The 22,500-nt window shown below is 36.0% G+C and overlaps 1 protein-coding gene across 1 annotated transcript in view; it reads left to right on the plus strand.

Annotated features, from left to right (window-relative positions):
- The window catches only part of dock1 (dedicator of cytokinesis 1), a 710,521-nt gene that overhangs the window by 166,323 nt on the left and 521,698 nt on the right, over positions 1–22,500 (plus strand). Inside the window, exons 27-28 of the mRNA XM_039774569.1 lie at positions 9,849–9,976; positions 13,920–14,015. Coding sequence (XP_039630503.1) covers positions 9,849–9,976; positions 13,920–14,015 — 224 coding nt within the window. The remainder of the gene's footprint in view (positions 1–9,848; positions 9,977–13,919; positions 14,016–22,500) is intronic.

A 22,500-nucleotide genomic window follows, 5' to 3' on the forward strand; every position in this document is an offset into this window, starting at 1 on the left:
TTACCTCGTCTTCATCAGCCATGCTAGTGTGTCTGCATCCACGTGGTGGCCATCAAAACAATGAAAAAAATATTGTCGTAAACAGTTTATTTTGCGACACCATGAAACAAACGATAGCGTAATGTGCAGCGATAGACGTTTTCATATTGTCATCCGATATATATCATTATATCGAACAGCCCTAGGAGAGGGTGACGCAGGGCGCACTTCTATGGGATAGATCGGCGTGTTTGTGATTACTTCTTTTCAATATCAGTAAAGTAACTCTCACACAAATAACAATTCATAAAGACGATATAAAAATGGCATCCACAACCAGAAGTAATTAGTTCCCATATTATAATATGTTCTGTGGCCATACGTAATTTCCGTTTCAAATGCTAAAAGAATTTTATATATTTAGATTGTCGGTTTTTCTTTGCAGATCCTATTAAACTGAAGTGAACACTTCTACCTTTCAAACTCTGCACATACAAATTTTTATATTCGTTATGTTTACTGGTTGACCATTGTTCTGATATAGCTGAATACAGTGTTTTAGAACTGGATAATTTGAGGTCAGAAATTGGCAGGCTTCCAATAAATAATCCTTCATATTTGGAAAAGATTCCCACTTGGGAACAATGACATTTTTGCTAGAAGTGTCATATTTTCATATACGGTACCCATAATTAGGTGTAAATTGTTGTGGCTTTAAGTTGCAATATTTATTGTTTTTATTACTCTTGGTTTGATCTTGTTCAATTGTATAATCTATACCGAATTAATAAGAAAAAAAATAGAGGTTGTTTTTTTACACAGATTGTATTTTAATTTTTCATCAATAAACAGTTGGGGAAGTATAAGCAGATAAGTTGGAATGGACAGTTATATTTCAAGGAGAGCAAATAATGATTTAGAGAGGTTTTTATAAAATTTCTATAATTTAAAATATATTTTACAAATTTAATATAGGGGAATGTTCCATAATAGAATTTTTTATCATGTTTCAACATTACTAAGTACACGTATCCATTTTATCTTTTTTCTCTAGCCATCTGCTACAGTTTTATTTTTAAACATGTAACTTTGAAATTGTATGAAAACCTGAAATGGGGTGTGGAAGGAAGCAGAATGGAAATGTATTAAAGTAGTCTAAAACGCTTCTGTTCTTTGAGGTAAATAAGACATGCATTTCATCATGGATGTTATAGTAATAGCTACGTACAGGTTGTTTTAGTCAAGCTTTAATTAAGGCAAAGAGAACTCTGCCACCCCCTCTTGTAATTAAAGTAATTGAATTGTATTGTGTTTATTTGCAAATTGTGTTATGCTGGTTCAGTAAATGGATGAATGGTTGATTGATTGTATTATTTAAAAAAAATTGCTTCATTATATGTAGACACAGTGATGTATTAAATGTGAAACAAGCAACATAAATAAAGATGGTGCTTTCCATAATTGTTTTAGTAGCTAAACATGTTATCAAGCTGAGTGCAACTGAAGTAAGGACTAAAAACAAAAAGCTTATTAATAACAAAAAATCCAAGTTGTCAACATTATCTAATTAATTTAGTTTTATTTTTTTTTTTTTTACTTTTTAGTCAATCCTTTAATAAAAATATAATTTTGAATATTACAGTGTTTTTAGGATACTTTTTGTAACTTTAGTCTTGTTTGGAATTTTTTTTGTCACTCCTGTCAGTCATTTTAGGTGTTCTTTATAGATTTGAGTAAGCTGACTCCAAATCTTGTAACAAAATTGTTCTTTCAGTTTTTGAGAAAAGAAGGTTTAAAATAAAAAAATAAAAATCACTAGTCACAAGATAGCCTGTCTACTATAAGCTTTATAGACTGAAAGCCACTCCCTCTTGTTGGAGCTAGATGCTTCCATTAGTCCTCAATATTGAGAGTTCAAGAAGAGTTTTGCAATAAAAAGCAGATCTCCAAGAATAAATAGAGATAGAAGAGGGGGATTTCCAACAAGGGGCCAGTTCCAGTTTGAAGTTGATGATACCCAGAGAGAACAACTTCTAATGGATTGGGAGGGGGAGAGTGTGGAAGTATCCAGGAGAAAACAATTTTGAGATGAGAGAGAAATCATTTTGAAAATAACGTAACATGATTGTCAATGTAATTGTTTTGTCACTGTTGTGAGTGATGAGTGTTGCTATCATATATATATATATATATATATATATATATATATATATACACATATATATATATATATATATATATATTTACACACACATATATATACATACATATATATATCTACATATATACACATTTATATACACACACACATATATATACACACAAATAATATATATATATATATATACATACACACACACATATATAAACATATATATACATATACATACATATCTACATATATACACACACAGCTATTTCAGATCAGTGCAATACGCTGCTTGTTAAAACGGATAACTCCCGCTCTTACGCAAGTCTGCGGATATTATGAACTATCGATTTGTTCAAGTTCTATTTAAATTTTAAATAGAAGGAATTTTTATTTAGTCGACAGAAATATCTTTGGTAGGAATGGTAAAACAGACAGGAATATTATTCTGAATAAATCAACTCAAACCTTAAACAACTTATAATATTTTGCTCTCCATAAAAATATATCCTGTCTAAATTATACAAGTTAGAAATAAAGTAAACGTTAAAAGAACAAACATTCAAATTTCTTTACTCTTATGTAATTTTATATAAAAATAAACTTAGATTTTAAATATCCCAAAAGATTTTGCTCTCCATAAAAATATATCCTGTCAAAATTATACAAATTCAAATATGAACATGCTGCATAACAAAACCTGGAAATATAAATAAAATGTGTTCCTTTCAGCAATAACAAATCAAATCATTCAGTTGTCTTTGCTCATATGTCATTTTAGAGCTGGACGCCTGGCATCTTTTTGGCAACAAGTTCGTTTCTGTTTGGTGTGAGGTTCTGTGTTGTGGAGATTCTCAGGATGGATTGCAGGTGCTCATCAGTGAGGCGACTCCTGTGTGCTGTTTTGTTAGTCTTTATCACTGAGAAGAGCTTCTCACACAGATATGTGCTACCAAACATGCACAAGGTTCGAGCCGCATGTAGACGGACTTTTTTTGTTCTTCAAAGTCACCAAAGCGCCGTGCAAACTCAGTGCGCTCAGTTTATCAGCAAAGTGCGATTTGGGAACACCGTAGTGACGACTTGGTTTAAACATTACTTGGCAACAGGGAAAGTGGGGCAAGGTGCACTGGTGCATTTGTGTCTCCCATAAAAGCAGCTTCACTTGAAATCACTTTGTGATTGTGCACGGGTAAAACGTCCGCTGAAGTGTCAGATTCTTATTTAATTCTTCTGCTTTCTGTATCTTCTGCATTGCATTCAGGTTACCCTGATGTTTTGTCTCATAGTGCCGTCTTAGATTAAATTCTGTAATTACAGCCACATTAGCTCCACAAATGAGACACACGGGTTCAGTAAACATATACTCAGCCTCCCATCGGTTTTAAAGGCTCTATTTTCAGAATCAACTTTTCTCTTCAGCATCGTGTGAGCTAGCTTCGCAATAACTTGCAGCATCATAAGCTAGACTTGATTAACGCGTAAGTGTTCGCAAGGCAGCTGAAGCGCTGCATTATGGGATCTGTAGTTTATTGTGTTACCAGCGCTTCATATACCCGGCCATTAATAACAATAATACAGTATATAAAATGATCTCGGGCGGATATAATTACACGCCGGGCTGGATGTGGCCCGCGGCCCTTGAGTTTGACACATATGGACTAAATAGAACTTGAAAAGATATATTTTTTCAAATGTGATCGCAATTCAGATAGAGTTGACGCGCACTACAGCCTGCATGCCTCAATAAGTCATCCTCCCTCGCTCTTACTTTTTACCGCTCATCTAATGAATACACTGAGTATGGCTTTACCAAAACAATCATTGATGGCTAATAAAGTATCCATTATTCGAGTATGTAGATCGGGATATATATATATATATATATATATATATATACCCGTATCGCAGCGAGAAGTAGTGTGTTAAAAAGCTAGAAAAGAAAAGGGAACATTTTAAAAATAACGTAACATGACTGTCAATATACAGTATTTGTTTTGTGAGTGTTACTGAGTGTTGCTGTCATCAAGGATTTGATTATCATTATTTCTTTCAATCAGGTTCGTATTTGTAGGATGTGTTGTGTTCAAGTTACATTCCGTGTTTGTCAATCGTTGTAAAGATGACAGGTTTCATTCATCGATTCGTTTCTTACTGCATCAATAAACAGCTCGTCTTCTTCTTTATCTGAGACCTGACACACTGCATGCACGGGTTTTTTACACTGTCTTCCTTTAGCGGGACATTGACTTTTTCCACGTGTGCTTTGTTTCCGCAGTAGCTGGATTTATGAATATGCTTGTATGTATCAGACGCTTCATATTTTTTGCTGCCTTTTCAATTGTGTAATTCGGTTTTTGTTCAGCGCTCTTTGGAACTGTTGCTTTTATCTGTGCACGCGCCAGTTCACGTGAGCCTTCGGTGTACATGCATCGAAGGTTCCCAGCTGTGCTGGTGCCATCTCGTGCTATGTCCATGGCTGTATTTAATGTTACCTTAGTCCTGGCACTTAAAACTTTCTCTCGCAGTTTCGCTGAGTTTGTACCAAACACCACCCTGACCATCTCATCTTCCTCTGCATAAGCACAGTCCTTCACCCGTGAATATTTAGTGGAGTTTGCTATTGGATTGCCGCTGACGGACGGCCTTATATGGGCAGGCACTAAATTACAAACGCCAGCGCAGCCTGTCTATGAACTTAATTTAAAGTGTAGGTTTACATCGTGCTTTGTTTCAAGTAGCAGAACTCATGAATATGGTTGTATATGTCACTCGCCGCTTCTTATTGTTTCGCTGCCTTCTCAATTATATAATGCATGTTTTCTTCAGCGCTTTTGAGGTCTTCCTGGTTTTCTATGTACTGCGTGATTACGGGAGGCGTGATGATGTCACACGAAACTCCTGCCCCCACGGCGTTCAAGCTCATCTCCATTACAGTAAATGGAGAAAAACAGCTTCCAGTTATGACCATTACGTGTAGAATTTCGATATAAAACCTGCCCAACTTTTGTAAGGAAGCTGTAAGGAATGAACCTGCCAAATTTCAGCCTTCCACCCACACGGGAAGTTGGAGAATTAGTGATGAGTCAGTGAGTGAGTGAGTGAGTGAGTGAGGGCTTCGCCTTTTATTAGTATAGATATATATATATACCCCGATCTACATACTCTCAAATAGACAAGCCACACGCCGTGGCGCAATTGTAGAGGCTTCGCCTCTAGCGCCGACATCCGAGGTTCGATGCACTGAGTATGTACGCGTGCTTCCCGATTCATTTTACCCTCGCATCCCCTTGGTTTGAGACGCATGAAAAAATATACGGTTAACGCAGAATCATGTTACGTTATTTTTAAAATGTTTCCTTTTCTTAGCACAAGCACAGCTGAGAAGCTTCGATGCATGTACTCCATAACGCGTTAAAAAAAATAACGCATTTAATCACACTTTCAATTCCAAGCAAAGGGGAACTTTTATCAATGCATGATTTCCTGGTACATCGATTATTTTGATGCACACATCAGAGCTACAAAAATGTTAGAGTCGGAATAAAGCGCGTTCTTACATCTGATCGGAGGAAAATTTAATTTCAAAAGAATACCCGACGGAAGCCTTGATAAAAGCATGGTTTTGTGCACACTGAAAAGCAAGCAAAATTAGATGCATTACAGAAAGCTGACTTTGTGGCTCTTGCTGGAGATCATTGGACTTCCGTGACCGTTAGTAATTCTAATTACATCTAATTACAAAATGTTCAATGATCACACTGTTTTAGCCTAATGTACAAAATAATTTTGGCTAAAGTTACTCAGAGTTTAAAGATTAAGTTGGTCAAATTACCTTTTATGTTTCTGCCTTATTTTTTTAATAAGAAAAACTGCACTTTATGTTGAAATTTTGGTTATTATTATTTAAAGACAATACCATTCTGAAAATGTACTTAAAGTAATTAAAATACCACTTTACTTTTAAGTAAGTAAGCCCAATTTTAGCCAGGGATGATATTTTTGTTTCTGTTTTGAATTGAAATGCAGTTTAAAAGCATTTTTTTTTTCAGAAATTAAGAGCTTGAGTTTACAATATTCATGTCCATATCTATTATTTGATTCTGTCGCCCACTAAAACCCTTTTAAATTAAAAAAAAAAAAAAATTGCGAATTGGGGCAAATTTTCATGTGTGATTACATACGATTAATCAAGATTTATTATTACACAGCCTCTAATTAATTAGATTAATTTTTTTAATCGAGTCCCACCCCTAATATATATATGTAGATATACATATGTAGATTTGTATATACACTCGCCTAAAGGATTATTAGGAACACCTGTTCAATTTCTCATTAATGCAATTATCTAATCAACCAATCACATGGCAGTTGCTTCAATGCATTTAGGGGTGTGGTCCTGGTCAAGACAATCTCCTGAACTCCAAACTGAATGTCAGAATGGGAAAGAAAGTTTATTTAAGCAATTTTGTGCGTGGCATGGTTGTTGGTGCCAGACGGGCCGGTCTGAGTATTTCACAATCTGCTCAGTTACTGGGATTTTCACGCACAACCATTTCTAGGGTTTACAAAGAATGGTGTGAAAAGGGAAAAACATCCAGTATGCGACAGTCCTGTGGGCGAAAATGCCATGTTGATGCTAGAGGTCAGAGGAGAATGGGCCGACTGATTCAAGCTGATAGAAGAGCAACTTTGACTGAAATAACCACTCGTTACAACCGAGGTATGCAGCAAAGCATTTGTGAAGCCACAACACGCACAGCCTTGAGGCGGATGGGCTACAACAACAGAAGACCCCACCGGGTACCACTCATCTCCACTACAAATAGAAAAAAGAGGCTACAATTTGCACGAGCTCACCAAAATTGGACAGTTGAAGACTGGAAAAATGTTGCCTGGTCTGATGAGTCTCGATTTCTGTTGAGACATTCAAATGGTAGAGTCAGAATTTGGCGTAAACAAAATGAGAACATGGATCCATCATGCCTTGTTACCACTGTGCAGGCAGGTGGTGGTGTATTGGTGTGGGGGATGTTTTCTTGGCACACTTTAGGCCCCTTAGTGCCAATTTGGCATCGTTTAAATGCCATGGTCTACCTGAGCATTGTTTCTGACCATGTCCATCCCTTCATGACCACCATGTACTCATCCTCTGATGGCTACTTCCAGCAGGATAATGCACCATGTCACAAAGCTCGAATCATTTCAAATTGGTTTCTTGAACATGACAATGAGTTCACTGTACTAAAATGGCCCCACAGTCACCAGATCTCAACCCAATAGAGCATCTTTGGGATGTGGTGGAACGGGAGCCGTGCCCTGGGTGTGCATCCCACAAATCTCCATCAACTGCAAGATGCTATCCTATCAATATGGGCCAACATTTCTAAAGAATGCTTTCGGCACCTTGTTGAATCAATGTCACGTAGAATTAAGGTAGTTCTGAAGGCGAAAGGGGGTCAAACACCGTATTAGTATGGTGTTCCTAATAATCCTTTAGGTGAGTGTATATGTGTATATACAGTATATATGTAGATATGTATATGTGTATATATATATATATATATATATATATATATATACACACGTGTGTGTGTATATATATATAGATATATATATGCATGTGTGTGTGTGTTTATATTTATATAGTTTATGCCTACATTTTGTCATCTACTACTAGAATATAAAAAACGTTTCTGTTTTAACAATGTGTTGACACAGATTACTGTAGAAACGGAACAGACATGAAATGCGTGTGTTCCAAATAACGATCTATTATTTCCACTCTAAAACTCCACTTCATTCCCAGATACTCAATCAAGGCATGAGCTGGGAGAAGTTTGTGCACGTTCTAAATTGGTGGGGGGATGGAATAGCCGGCTGCTCCAAGCTTCTCTTTATCAGCACATTTAGAAGACAAAGGACGCTGGCGGAGAGGTGTGAAGGGATTTAAGAAGCGATTTAAGGTGGGACGGAATTACGAGTTTTTTCGTAGGCTCTGGTAATTCTAGTGTTAAAGAACAGTGATCTATCAAAGTCTGCTCTTCACAACACATGTTTGTGGAAGTGTATCATGGCACGAACAAAGGAGATTTCTGAGGACCTCAGAAAAAGAGTTGTTGATGCTCATCAGGCTGGAAACGGTTACAATACCATTTCTAAAGAGTTTGGACTCCACAAATCCACAGTCAGACAGATTGTGTATAAATGGAGGAAATTCAAGAACATTGTTACCCTCCCCAGGAGTGTTCAATCAACAAAGATCACTCCAAGAGCAAGGTGTGTAATATTATGCAAGGTCTCAAAGGCCCCCAGGGTAACTTCTAAGCAACTGAAGGCCTCTCTCACATTGGCAAATGTTCATGTTCATGAGTCCACCATCAGGAGAACACTGAACAACAATGTGTACATGGTAGGGTTGCAAGGAGAAAGCCACTGCTCTCCAAAAAAAATTGCTGCTCGTCTGCAGTTTGCTAAAGATCATGTGGACAAACCAGAAGGCTATTGGAAGAATGTTTTGTGGATGGATGAGACCAAAATAGAACTTTTTGGTTTAAATGAAAAGCGTTATGCTTTGAGAAAGGAAAACATAAGAACCTTATCTCATCTGTGAAACATGGTGGTGGTAGTATCATGGTTTGGGCCTGTTTTGCTGCCTCTGGGCCAGGACGGCTTGCCTTCATTGATGGAACAATGAATTCTGAATTATATCAGAGAATTCTAAAGGAAAATGTCAGGAAAACTGTCCATGAACTAAATTTCAAGAGAAGGTGAGTCATGCAGCAAGACAGCGACCCTAAGCACACAAGTCGTTCTACCAAAGAATGGTTAATGAAGAATAAAGTTAATCTTTTGGAATGGCCAAAACAAAGTCCTGACCTTAATCCAATCGAAATGTTGTGGAAGGACCCGAAGCGAGCAGTTAATGTGAGGGAACCCACCAACATCCCAGAGTTGAAGCTGTTTTGTATGGAGGAATGGGCTAAAATTCCTCCAAGCTGGTGTGCAGGAAAGATCAAAAGTTACCAGAAACATTTAGTTGCAGTTATTGCTGCAATGGGGGGTCACACCAGATACTGAAAGCAAAGGTTCACATACTTTTGCCACTCACAAATATGTAATTTTCAATCATTTTCCTCAATAAATAAATGACCAAGTATAATATTTTTGTCTCATTTGTTTAACTGGTTTCTCTTTATCTACTTTTAGGACTTGAGTAAAAATCTAATGATGTTTTAGGTCATATTCATGCAGAAATACAGAAAATTCTAAAGGGTTCACTAGCAGAAATACAGAAAATTCTAAAAGGTTTCACAAACTTTCAAGCACCACTGTAATTTCTAATTAATACTGTTTTCTATTTGAGTGCTGTAGCCTGATCTGTTTATTGTGAACAGGAAATATTTATATACTTTTAAATATAAATATATTAAATATTTCATGACAGTAATGCGTGTGCATTATTTTCATGGCAGTAACATGCACTGCACGGGCTTATAAGTGTATTTAGTACAAATGTGCAGGTCTCAGCTAGTAAATTAGTTCATTCCAAACAGATTGCATTAATTTTGACATTTCATTAACATTTATGTATTTTCATGTCCATAATGCCTTTTTACTCCTGTGCATGTTATATGACTGTATCATTGCTGTGAATAATAAAATCCCTTTTATTGTTTTTAATCCACTATCCCCCAACCTATCCAAATATCTCCAGACTGTCGAGAGGTCCTGCTGCCCCTAATGACAGAGCAGCTTAAACAGCACTTAGAACAACATGAAGAACTGGAGGCCTGCTGTCAGCTGCTAAGTGATATACTTGAAGTCTTATACCAAAAGGACGTGGTTAGTAAACTTGCAGATGAGTCTATTACTATTGGCTTATCAATTTTTCTTTTTTTGGTAAATTTAATGCATAGTGTGATTTGGCAATTGTTTTTAAACAAAGAAATATTTTTTGCATATAAAAATTTACTCACAGGTGTGCCACAGTAATAAGGTTTTTGAGAACCTCAGTATATGTGATATCCTTTGAACTTTTAAATTTGTCTTTTATTTAGAAGTTCCATAAATAATGTATAGTAGTGCTATACATATTTTCTTCTTCAGTGACAGAAACACAGTAGATCTGCTATTTGGTTAAAGGGTGTTTTTTTAATACTGTCTTCTACTTCTTTCGGCTGCTCCTGTTAGGGGTTGCCACAGTGGATCGTCTTCTTCCATATCTTTCTGTCCTCTGCATCTTGTTCTGTTACAACCATCACCTGCATGTCCTGTCTCGCCACATCCATAAACCTTCACTTAGGCCTTCCTCTTCCCCTCTTCCCTGGAGTATTTCACATATTGATTTGGCAAAATTTTACACCGGATGCCCTTCCTGATGACGTAACCCTCCGTATTTATCTGGGCTTGGGACCGGCACGAAGAAACACACTGGTTTGTGCATCCCCTGTGGCTGTGTTGTGTTTTTTTTGTTTAATATTGTAATAGTCATAATTTAACAAATACTTGTACATCTAAAAAAAAAAATGGCTATTTCATTTCATTAGGGCTTTAATTTTCCAAATCTTTCCCTCTTTTATTTCTTTTTCTCTTTTTCTACATTTGTCCCAACTTTAAAGTTTGCAGTGGGAAATCAAACTTGGCAGTTTTACACAAATCCTTTATTTCAGAACTCCTGTAAACTGCCATTGTCATTGTCGCTCCCATTATTAATTACATTTTGTTATTGCTAATGCTTGTGTACAGAAAAATATTTGGACTGTTGTTTCCTGTACTCAAAAAAGTTCTGTGAGACAGTAACTTTATGCTTTCAATTATGTGTTATAATAATGAACATTAGTTTGCCTTCAAAAACCAAAAGAATAACACAAATTCAGTTTTTGCTGGTTAATATTTAGCGATGAAGTATAGTGTTTTGCTTGCCATGCTAACTGTGTGTTTTAGGGATATATTTTATCTTTACGATTTTTTAATCACATAATTTAATGAAGTATCCACTATAAATAGTTTTAAAGTATTTTAAAAATAGCCTTAAAATTGGTTAAAGAAGGAAATTTCTAAAATTGCTGCAAAGATCAAACATTTCAAACACACCCTAGTATTTTAATCTTTTCTAAAGCTAGTCTAGTGTTAATACATAATCTGCACAGCATGATTTTGTCAGGTATATGAATAATCTTTCATTAACCTGTTCATCTGTTTACAACTTTTAATTGCTATATAAAGCAGAGGTATAAAACTCAGAGTCTGGATGGCTTCAATGACTGCAGGTTTTTTTCCTAGATTGTTTCTTAATGACTAATTCCTGCCGCTAATGACATATACAGTTAGTAAATACAGGGTGAGCCAAAAAAGTACCACATTTCAAATATTTATTTTTTAAAAATCCTACAAGATAAAATCATTTTCAACACAGGAAAGGATATACGAAATAGATTTTTTGACTGTTTTAAAAATGATGTCTTCTTCTTTAAGACAATTTCTGGAAACTCACATGACTCGTTCTGCCATTTCAAGTGAATAGCGGCAATTTTGTGGCGAACAGCCTCCTTGAGGGCTTCAGCTTTTTGAGGTTGATGTGCGTATACTTTCGGCTTGCGATAGTCTGAAAAGAAGAAATCGCACAGAACGAGAGCGTGAGCGTGAAGGCCACCCGACATCGTCACACAAAGAGATCAGCTTCCTCAGGAACATCTTCCGCAAAACTTGCATGGATCTCTGCACCGTATGAGATGATGTTCCATCCTGTTGTAACCAGGGATCCATTTCTTCCAGTTGAGGCTTCAGAAAGTTCTCTAGTATTTCAATGTAATGTTCTGAAGTGATAGTGACTGTTGCTTCCCCCCTTCTGAAAAAAGTAAGGGCCTACAATGCCAAATTCTGCAACAGCGCACCAAACTGTAACACACTCACTGTTCGGGGGTCTCTGAAGTTCACAATGTTTGGTTTCAGTCCAGCAGCGAAAGTTTTGTTCATTTATGCAACCATTCAAATGGAACTATGTCTCGTCGTTGCACATGATGATGGCATCTCGATGAACGGTTTGCAGAAAGTTCACACACAACTCTCTGTGGCTCTTCAGTGAGTTCCTGCACTACTATCATTTTGTATAGAGATGGTAATTAAGGTCCTCATGCAAAATCCTCCTTTAAGACATATTGGAAATGCCTAAGGCAGAAGTATGTTTGGAAGCTGAACATTTAGGAGACTACAAATTGATCCCCTAGCTGCTTGGATGTTTTCAGGCTTTGTACAGTCTGAGGACAGTCTGGAGATTTTCTGTTTAATGTTGTACACGTCTGTCTAAATTTAACCACTCACTGAAGAATTGTTTTTTTCCGATTTGGGATATCACTGTTAGAAGGAAGTGCTTTCGGATGGTGCGTTGCGTAGTGATGTTGGATTCATTGTTTTTGAAGAACGCTTCAACAGTGAAAAAGGCATTATGTTGACTGAAAACTACAAGGGATCGCCCATCAAAGGACCCCCTCCCCAACCCAATCGCTGCCTTTACTTCGCGCAATGACCTTGAGAAATGTTTTACTTTTTTTTTGTCTCACCCTGTATATGTATACATGTATACTACCATCAGTCATTTCCAGGAATAATCTACTATCATGACTAAAAACCGCTCTTCCTCCCTCCAGAAAGTCTGTTCAAAGCAGCACTGAAGACTGTATTGTCATGCTGCTTTAGAAAAACCCACTATATGACCCAGCTCAAATTACATTAATTTTATGAATATCACATGGTGACATCTACCAGGTGTGAAAATAATTTTACAGAGTACTCTACAACCTACAAGGCTCACCAGCAACACCCATAGTTCTTTAGAAGTCTGGGGACAATTTGCATTTCTCCATCTGTTCTCACAAACCTTTATAAATACACAGTGGAGTCCTTCCACACAGACTACATTGCATCCTGGTAGGGAACCTAAAGCACTGCACAGGGTGGTGAATGTAACACAGAATATTACTGCCACTCACTTAACCTTCTATTCAGGACATATACAATTCTTGCTTTCATTGTAAATGGCTTAAAAACCTCAGCTGTTCTGCACAGTTGATTTCCTTACATCTTCCTTCTGGCAAAGAGTGCAAAACCATTAACACACGCACCAGTAGATTCGGCCACAGTTTCTGTTTACATGTCATAAGATGCTGAGCAGCTAATCATAATAACAAAAATTTTAAGAAATATTGCAACTTACACAGATACATGGTGCATTTTATGTGTATGTTTACATTCACCTTAGTAAAAGACAATTTCCCCTCGGGGATTAATACAATGTACCAAATAAATAAATAAAATAATATTTGTCTATGTGTTAGTGTGGTTGCTATGTCATTTCAAATGATGGCGCATCACAATCATTAACATGGCTTTTACAAATTCGATCACTAAGTGACATATAATGTACCCATTGCATTTGTCATTGCAGCAGATAGTGCATCACAAAGATTTGTGGTAATGCATTTTATTACTACAAATGTTTGTGATGTGCTATCAATTGGTATGACAATGGCTAAATGCATTACAAAGTACGTTCCAGTGGATGATACATTACAAACATTAATGCTGATGTCTGTATTAATTGTTTAGATTTGTACCTATCTTACAAAAATATATTGTATATAATTGTATGCTTTTTCTGTTTATGTGGTTGTGCCTTATCTTATTATTGTTCTATTCTCAGCTGCTCTGAAGAGATAGAAATGTAATAATGTAATACTGCTTGTACATATAGAAATTAAAGTACAACTTATATATTTATTTGTCTTAGGGTCCAACCCAACGTCACATTCAGATAATTATGGAGAAATTACTAAGAACGGTAAATAGAACGGTCATTTCCATGGGGCGTGATTCAGAACTAATTGTAAGTTTTCTTTATTTTATTCCTCTTTCCTGCTCTTTATTATTCACAATGTATGTGCAATATGTAGATGATACATACTACCTACCTTTTTCTGAACAATTACCTTATGTTAATAAATACTGTTATAATTATTTTGGAGCTTATATTTAGTAATGAATAGATAGAATCAACAAATTAATGAATGCTAATTTTTATGGAAGTAGGGCATGGTGACCCCATGCCTAGCACTCCAACCTCACATTTCCAGCATCCATTTTATGTCCATATGTTTGTATTTTTGGTTTGTTTGTTCTCATTTTATATGGTTTTCTCTTGCATCCCCTTTCTTTTACATCCCCAAAAACAAACATATTAGATGAATTGGTAATTCAGACTTGCCCCCTTATTACCATAGTGGTGTGTGTGAATGGACTTTGAGATGGACTGGCACCCTGGCCACGATTGCTTACTGCATTGCTTCTGGTGCTGCCCAGATAGTCTCTGGTCCTCCTGCTTCTCTGAATTGCGTTTGGCAAATTTGAGAATGTTATATTAACCTCCTTAGCGTTAGACCCAATTGTTACTTGGGCAGCGAAAACTGTGCTAAAAATTAAAGTCCCGAGTGTCACTGTACAGATGCGTCTTTCATAAGAGTTAGAGCCAAGAATCAATCGGGCTGTAACAGTGCTGTCAGTGCTGACGTTCTTTGGAGAAATTATGTCTGAGCTTAGGTTTTCACTAATTATGAATTATCTGCACTTTACTAACAATGAAGACTTTGATGAGAATACCCATCCATCACCCAAACTGATGAAAATTTGGGTGATATACCAGGTCATTATAGCAATATTTCGGAGCGTTTACATTCTGGACTGAGATAGCAGCATTGATTAAAGTCTTGTAGCTTACAAGGGCAGACTATCGTGGATACAGTACATTGCGTCAAAATGAGCAAGATTTGGCATAAAGTTTTATGAGCTTTGTGAATCTAAAACAGGGTACACAGAGAAAGGGACAATGTTAGATCCGAAATGCAATCAGTATGGTGTTGCTACATCATCGGTGCTGACTTTGATAGATGCTCTGCTGGATCAGGGTTACCATGGACAATTTTTATACTTCACCAGAGCTATTTGACATCATGCTGCAAAGAAAGATTGACTTATATGGAACAGCACATCCTAACCATTGTGGCATGCCTGAAGTCTTTGGCAGAGCTAAATTACAGCGAGTGCGCTAGTAGTGTGGCAAAAGGGTAAAGTGTGTGCACTGAAATGAAAAGACAAGAAAGAAGTTTGTCATCTTAGCACAGTATATAATGCAGCTACAGTGACTGTACAGGTAAAGTGCAAATAGCAGGTTATGAAGCCTTGTGCTGTGGTCAAATACACCAGCATGATGGGCAGCATATATTGTATGGATCAAGAATTGACTTTCTTTTCTATTTTGCGGAAGCAGCAAAAGAAATAGTACAAAAAGATATTCAAAGTCACTGTCTCCATAGGCCACTTTCAACTCTTTGCAACAGTGCACAAACTTGTTAAAACAGCTGGGGTGGTCTTCTCTCCTCTTATGCAGCAGGTGTTGAGGGCACATCAGCAGGGCTGTGTTGTCAGATAGTACAACAGAGATGTTGCAAGCTGCATTGGCAGGTGGCACAACCGGGATGTGAAGTGCTGTTCTGTTGTTTGGTGCAGCAGGTGTGTTCAACCCTGGTCAGCTGTAGGCATGCAGGCGAACCTCCTGAGGTGGCGATGCACTGCTGTTTTCATTTACTGAATTGGTGCTGCAAACCTGGACCTCAGCTTTGAGGCTCTTGCTTCACCACCGCTTTACAATGCCTCTATTATGTGGTGGAACGGTGCATTTGCAATGCATTCACCTTATACAAACAAAAAGCTGGCAAAACTGTATCTCATGCAAACTTTACATGCCAGTTTGTAGAACAAATCATTGCTGCACATCCACTGTCCACACCACTGCTAAAGAGAAGCGGTCGACCCAACCCATTGTGGTTCAATTCGGGACATCTTATTGGTAGACATTTTATTGATTATATAGCTACAACAGAAAAAAAAAAAAACAGAATCCAACTTGTACTTGTGCAGTGTGTACTGTTCAAAAATTGTAACATTGGATTGTGTCTTTCATTGTGCTTTAAGGTTTACCACACAAATGACTGATTTTGAGATTATGTATTGTTTTGGCTTCATTAGTAGTATTATTATTAGATATTATTATTTTTGTTGTTATTGTTCATTTCATATTATTTTTATTCATCATTTCTGAAGTTTATATATATTAATAAATGTAGTGCATGAAGGTGGGCCTTTACTCACTGATACTCGATGTAGCTGTTAGGAGTACTGGCAGTTAATGCATGAATACTGGTGTGAACTGGCTTTTCTCACAGTATATTCTTCACTACCAACCAGCATTTAGAAGTAATAATCAGTGAATCTCTCTCTGAAACAGTTTCCATACATCAGTGCATTTTCAGACAAATTTGGGCAGGTTGCCCCCATCAACCACTCTCTGAAACAGTGTCTATATATCAGCAAGTCTTTTTTTACCTTCATGGAGATACCCCAGCAACCCCATTGTCCAAAATAGAAATATTATCTGAAAATCGGCGTGCTTTCAGTCCTCTGAATGGTTATCAAAGAAACTGTAATATCAGCATCGCATCTACTATTAAAGTATATAAGGATCTATGTAGGAGGAGGAGGAGTAAGAAGCCGAAACAGCAGGGATTATTGTCAGTTCTTTTTTTTCCAGTTCAGCCACTGAATAAATTATTTGTACGCAGTATCTTGGAAATGTTTGAATGGCAGACTTCAGTTTTTGGTATAAGTCTGAGAAGTAAAAAAAGGACTAACAATAGGGAATTGTATATATTTTTACCTTTTTTTAATTACTTGACTTTTTACTTTCATTTGTTTTCACATTTGTTTAAAATGTATTTTAAATGATGGCTTATTGTTGTTTTCTTTTTCCACCAAAGGGCTGGAGAACCTTAATTTCTTACTTAGCCTTAAACCTTATATTGTAGGAGTGATCAGAATATAGACTTACTGTGCATTACTTGTAATGTTGAGGGAAGTCAAGATTTTGATACCTTGATAGTTCTTGAGGGTTTTTGAAGTATTTATCGGTTTCTATTTTTGTTCCTTTGGTAAAATAATTTCTGTAATATGTTTATTTTGGATTGGTCACTTGAATTAAATAATTCTACATTATTACTGTTTCATAGTTAACAGTTTCTGTATTGCTGCAGTGCATCATAGATTGGGCGCGTTCCAATCCAGCATCTTTTGCCGATTATAATGTTGATATTGCAGAGTTGGCTTAAAGAGTGTATTTGTGATTTACTTTTTTATTTTTTTAAGCTTAAACCTAAACTGAAATGTGCTAACTCTTTATATATTTACATATTTTTATAATGTCATAAAGGCATTTTGCTCATATTTATTGCGTAGAAATGTTGATGACCTAGAAGAAAAAAACACTAAGATGAATTGTAGCTGTCATTTTTGTGTAGGGGCCTAATTCACAGCGTTGCTGTATAGCACATCACCTTGTAATTCACTGAGCAGCTTCCCTATGAATGTCAATATTATCCTAATTTAAAATCCAGACCTTTATCTTGACAAGCCTGGCTGATGAAATTTGAAGTGATTGCATTGTCTCATCTTGAGATTTTTTTCCTTTCAAATTGCTTGCAAAGCACTGAATCTGAAAGGCCACTCATTGTTTCATGTCGTCTCCTCAAGCTGTACAATGAGTGGCTAATGAAGCTGTTTGTAAGGCTGTAGGAAACTGAGATCTGACAGCCATGTCAGCTGTGTTTGGTGATATATCCCTGTTTTTGGTTTTGAATTTGACATCTTTCTAAAATGTTTAAACTCTTTCATTAATATATTCAGCTTTTTCCGTTTGTGCATTTCACCTATCAATTCATGCATACATAAGATGTCTCTAACTGTTTTGTTCATGCTTCCTACTTAATTATGAGTAGGAGTGTTTGTAGGGATGCCATTGACATATTTCGAGGCATTAAAGTCAGATATGGTACTACCATCTGTTATAGTACTATAAAATATAAAATCTGAATCGTTTTCTGTCCAATATATGTGAAATAAATATAAGACATACTGTAGGTGGTTGTTTTTATATATTTTAGTAGCTTTGCAAAATGCAAACACTGTGTAGTCTTTTTCCTTCTAAATATTCTATTTGCATCTTCATGCTGCTAGATTGAAATAATGGCTTTGCATGTTGAATTGAAGCTTTTTAGTTCCATTTAATTCAATTTATTCTAACATATTGATTTTCAGTGATGAAAGGTTATCATAGAAACTCAAATATAGACAAGAAAAAGTAAACAGTTGTTCAGCTTTACATTCTATAAATAAGCATCCGTGTCTGTGTAAGTAAATGATTAGTAGGATTTATTAACTTTAGATTAAATGTTAAAGAAATCAAGAATGTTATCCGGTGTCAGCTGTGCCATTCTTTTTTGACCAAGCTGCTGGCCATGCTAATGGAATAAGATACAAGTGTATGAAAGATTTAGGAACCATCAGTTACTGATAAAGTAGTAGTCATCACATTTTTTGCAGTGTTTAGACTTGTGGGTAGATTTCAACATCAAGCATATGAATCTGTGGAATACTTGAAATATTTTTCATGTGTGTCTTATGCTTTAAACACCTACTGCATTACATCTAGACATCCATTCACCTTTCTGACACCCATGTAACCAGCCTCTTCTTGAAATTCACCACTTTGGAAAAAGTGCGAGTTGTGGCGCGTTGCCTTGTCTGGTGTCATTTTTGCCTTGTAGCTTTTTCGACCAGTGCATACGCATCAAGTCAAGTTATAAGTATACATATTATGAGAGGTATTTTCTGCAAAAAAGGAAATGAAAATTAAAATTGTAAAATGAAAAAGCAATCCCTCTTTTGCAATTTCATTTTCAAAGTGTACTCACGAGAAAGCTGCAAAAATTCTAATAAAATGACATATAGCACTATGTAATTTCATTTTCAGTCTGAAAAGCAATGAAGCTGCAATAATGAAAAAAACACAAATAAACACTGGCATCACTTGCTGTTTATTGAATTTTCATTTTGTACTCTTCAATTTAATTGTCAAGTTCTTAACATGCAAATAGCGTGGGTCAGTGGGTGTGGCTTTGCGCCTTAATTTTCCACAATTCTTTGTCCTTTCTTACTGTGCTCAATTCACTTGATTTTGATCTTTTCACAAGTGTACTGTGAGCTTCACAGTGAAACCGTCTCACAAATTCCGAAGGCCGCGCATAATTGGTAGTTTTGAAGTAATTAATGTTCTGTTTAATTACAATATTTGACATGACAAAAATGAACCTTTATTACGTCATAATTTACATTTATTTACAGGACCTTTTACATTTTGTTTTTTTTGTACTATTATGTAATTTACCATTCTACAGTTGCAGTTTAGTTGCAATATTTGTCCAAAAAATCACAATATGATTTATTGATCAAATTGTGTAGCCCTACTCACTTCTTAAGATTCTGGATTCGTAGTTGCTTCTTTTACTCTTAAACAGCTACAGTCATTGTTTGTAATTGCTTCTTGTTTCCTTACATATTATTAATAATATTAATATATTAATAATATATGACAAAAAAAAAACCAAACCACTAGTTCTTCATGTAAATCTCGGCCAACCTCTGCTCTTCATTAGACTCCTACTTTATATTAAGTAAGCTGTTATTTCCAGGATTTTGTGTTTTAATGTCAATTCATATATTACAAAACTGGGTGTGCTGATATTTTTTGCTAGAGCATAACAAACATTTATGAATGTTACTTATATGTAACTTGGATGTAATATACAATTTTTAGTATGGTTTTCAATATTTTCAACATCACTGTGATTTTCATTCTACTTTTCCTGGTTTTCTGGTTATTTAGGCTGTTATTGACTAAGAAACATACTAGTTTCAGACTTTCGGTTTTATTTGCCCTGTTGTCTTCTGTTTGTTGTTATTTGTCATCTTTAGATTATACAGTAGTTAAGTATGCAAGACAAAACATGAGTTAACAGGAAAATGACTAAAAAACAGCTAAACGTGAAATTGAAATTAGAAGAAATACAAAAAATTCTCAATTTCCTACAACTGTAAATCTCACACTACTGCATTTTTTCTGAATGCAGAACAAAAGAAGAAAAAAAGAAAAAATAATGAAACAATCAGATCGTTCAGAGGAGAACACAAGGAAGTGATCTTGAAGCTGGTTGGAACAAAAACCTGCCCAGAACTGAATTAGGAAAAACTTTATGTAATTTTTTCCCATTTTCACATTTACAGTTTCATGTACTTTTCACAAAGTATATGTTTTAATATAATATTTTGAAAAAAAATGAAAGAGAAAAGCAAACAATTACTAGTCTTGCAATGCCACGCCTTAGAAAAGATCAGGAAAAGATCCCAGTCATCCCATGAGAGAAAGACTTTCTGAGACTAAGGTCATAAAGCTTATGGAGCCATTTCTGGACAATGGCAGAACCGTAACAACAGTTGCGTAGAGTGTGACAGGAGCTTCCACCTATAGCTGAAGTCAATTCAGCACATGTGTTTTGTGAGCATGTCTGTCGATCAAACACTGGAAGCTCTACAGTCTACTTGTGACTTTACACAGTAGGAAGATAAGTAAATAAATCAAGGTTTATAACATTCGATCTAGCTTTTATATAAGTAACATATAAATATTTTTTATATAAACATCAGCACAAAACATAATCACAAATAGGACTTTGCATGATACATTACCTTGGCAAGCTCTGCAAGCCCTGCTTTTTCTGTGAAGGACATGTGTGGGACAGACTGACTGGCAGGATGACACCCGACCTGTTGCTGCATCTAAACGGTGCCATCTTTCGCCTTCTGGTGCAGCTGCGTTGTTCTTATGTATGAGTGGACGTTTCTTGCTGGGAATACTTCTGTTTTCTTTCTCTGATGTAGAACCCTCATCCTAATCTGAGTTCACCTTTCTTATAGCACATCTTTATTTGAAAACTAGCAATGTCAGATTGGGGGGTACATGAATGTGACTGAGAGAATAAAACTGAATTAAAAAAAAGTAACATAAATTTACACTGGCTGTTACAGACTCAAATGAAATGTATGTTTTTATTCTATAATAGTAAGAATAAGAGCAGCTCGCTACTCAAAATGGATGCGCCCAGGATCGAACCGGGAACGTCTTGATTATGAGTCAGCAGTTCTTACTGCTGCATCACCCAAGTGGGAATGTCAGTGTCGTACCTGATGTAACAACAAATCTTCATTAAATTAATCACTAACAGATACGAATGAATACATGTATTCAGTTCTAATTCTTCATTATTACTGAAATGTTAATAATAATAATTATCATTTAACATACATCAAAATATGTAAACCCTCTTTACTGTATTTTATATGAAGACTATAGAAAGAAATTAGTCTAGTTTAATATAGCAACATTTAACCTGTTTGCATTTTTACAATTATTTTTATCATTTAAACATTTTATTATACAGGGTGTTGTAGACTTACACTTGCACAACTAATCAGCATGTAAGGAAATAATTCCAATAATTGCTGTTCATTAATCTATGATTGATAAGCAAACATTCACCACCCCTTGGTCAGATTACATTTAATTTCTGTGCCCAAAACTATCTGTTAAACTATTTCTTGTAGCATGTATAGGAATATGCTGTGTGTTTCATCCATTGGTCACAGGGTGTTTGCTGATTCTGGAGAAAAAGAACATCTATAGTTTTGAAGTTACATATCTTTTATGCTTATAATACTTTATTGAAATTCATATCTTTTTAATTATTAACTCTTTAACTGACCACACTACAGGCTGTCCTTCTGCCTGAATCAATCATCTGCAAATCAGTTAGTTCTGTGGCCGCAGTTCAATTGTGCACAACGATTCCCATATATACATACATATAAACTGCTCAAAAAAATTAAAGGAACACTTTGAAAACACATCAGATCTCAATGGGAAAAAGAAATCCTCCTGGATATCTATACTGATATAGACTGGGTAATGTGTTAGGAACGAAAGGATGCCACATCGTTTGATGGAAATTAAAATGATCAACCTACAGAGCCCTGAATTCAAAGACGCCACAAAAATCAGAGTGAAAAAATTATGTGGCAGGCTAGTCCATTTTGCCAAAATTTAATTGCAGCAACTCAAAATTGTACGCAGCACTTTGTATGGTGTTCATGTATACATGCCTGACAACATCGGTGCATGCTTCTAATGAGAAGACAGATGGTGTTGTGGGGGATCTCCTCCCAGATCTGGACCAGGGCATCACTGAGCTCCTGGACAGTCTGAGGTGCAACCTGGAGGCATTGGATGGACCAAAACATAATGTCCCAGAGGTGTTCTATTGGATTTAGGTCAGGAAAGTGTGGTGGCCAGTCAATGGTATCAATTCCTTCAT

The sequence above is a fragment of the Polypterus senegalus genome, chromosome 1 (assembly GCF_016835505.1).
Source record: "Polypterus senegalus isolate Bchr_013 chromosome 1, ASM1683550v1, whole genome shotgun sequence".
Lineage (NCBI taxonomy): Eukaryota > Metazoa > Chordata > Cladistia > Polypteriformes > Polypteridae > Polypterus > Polypterus senegalus.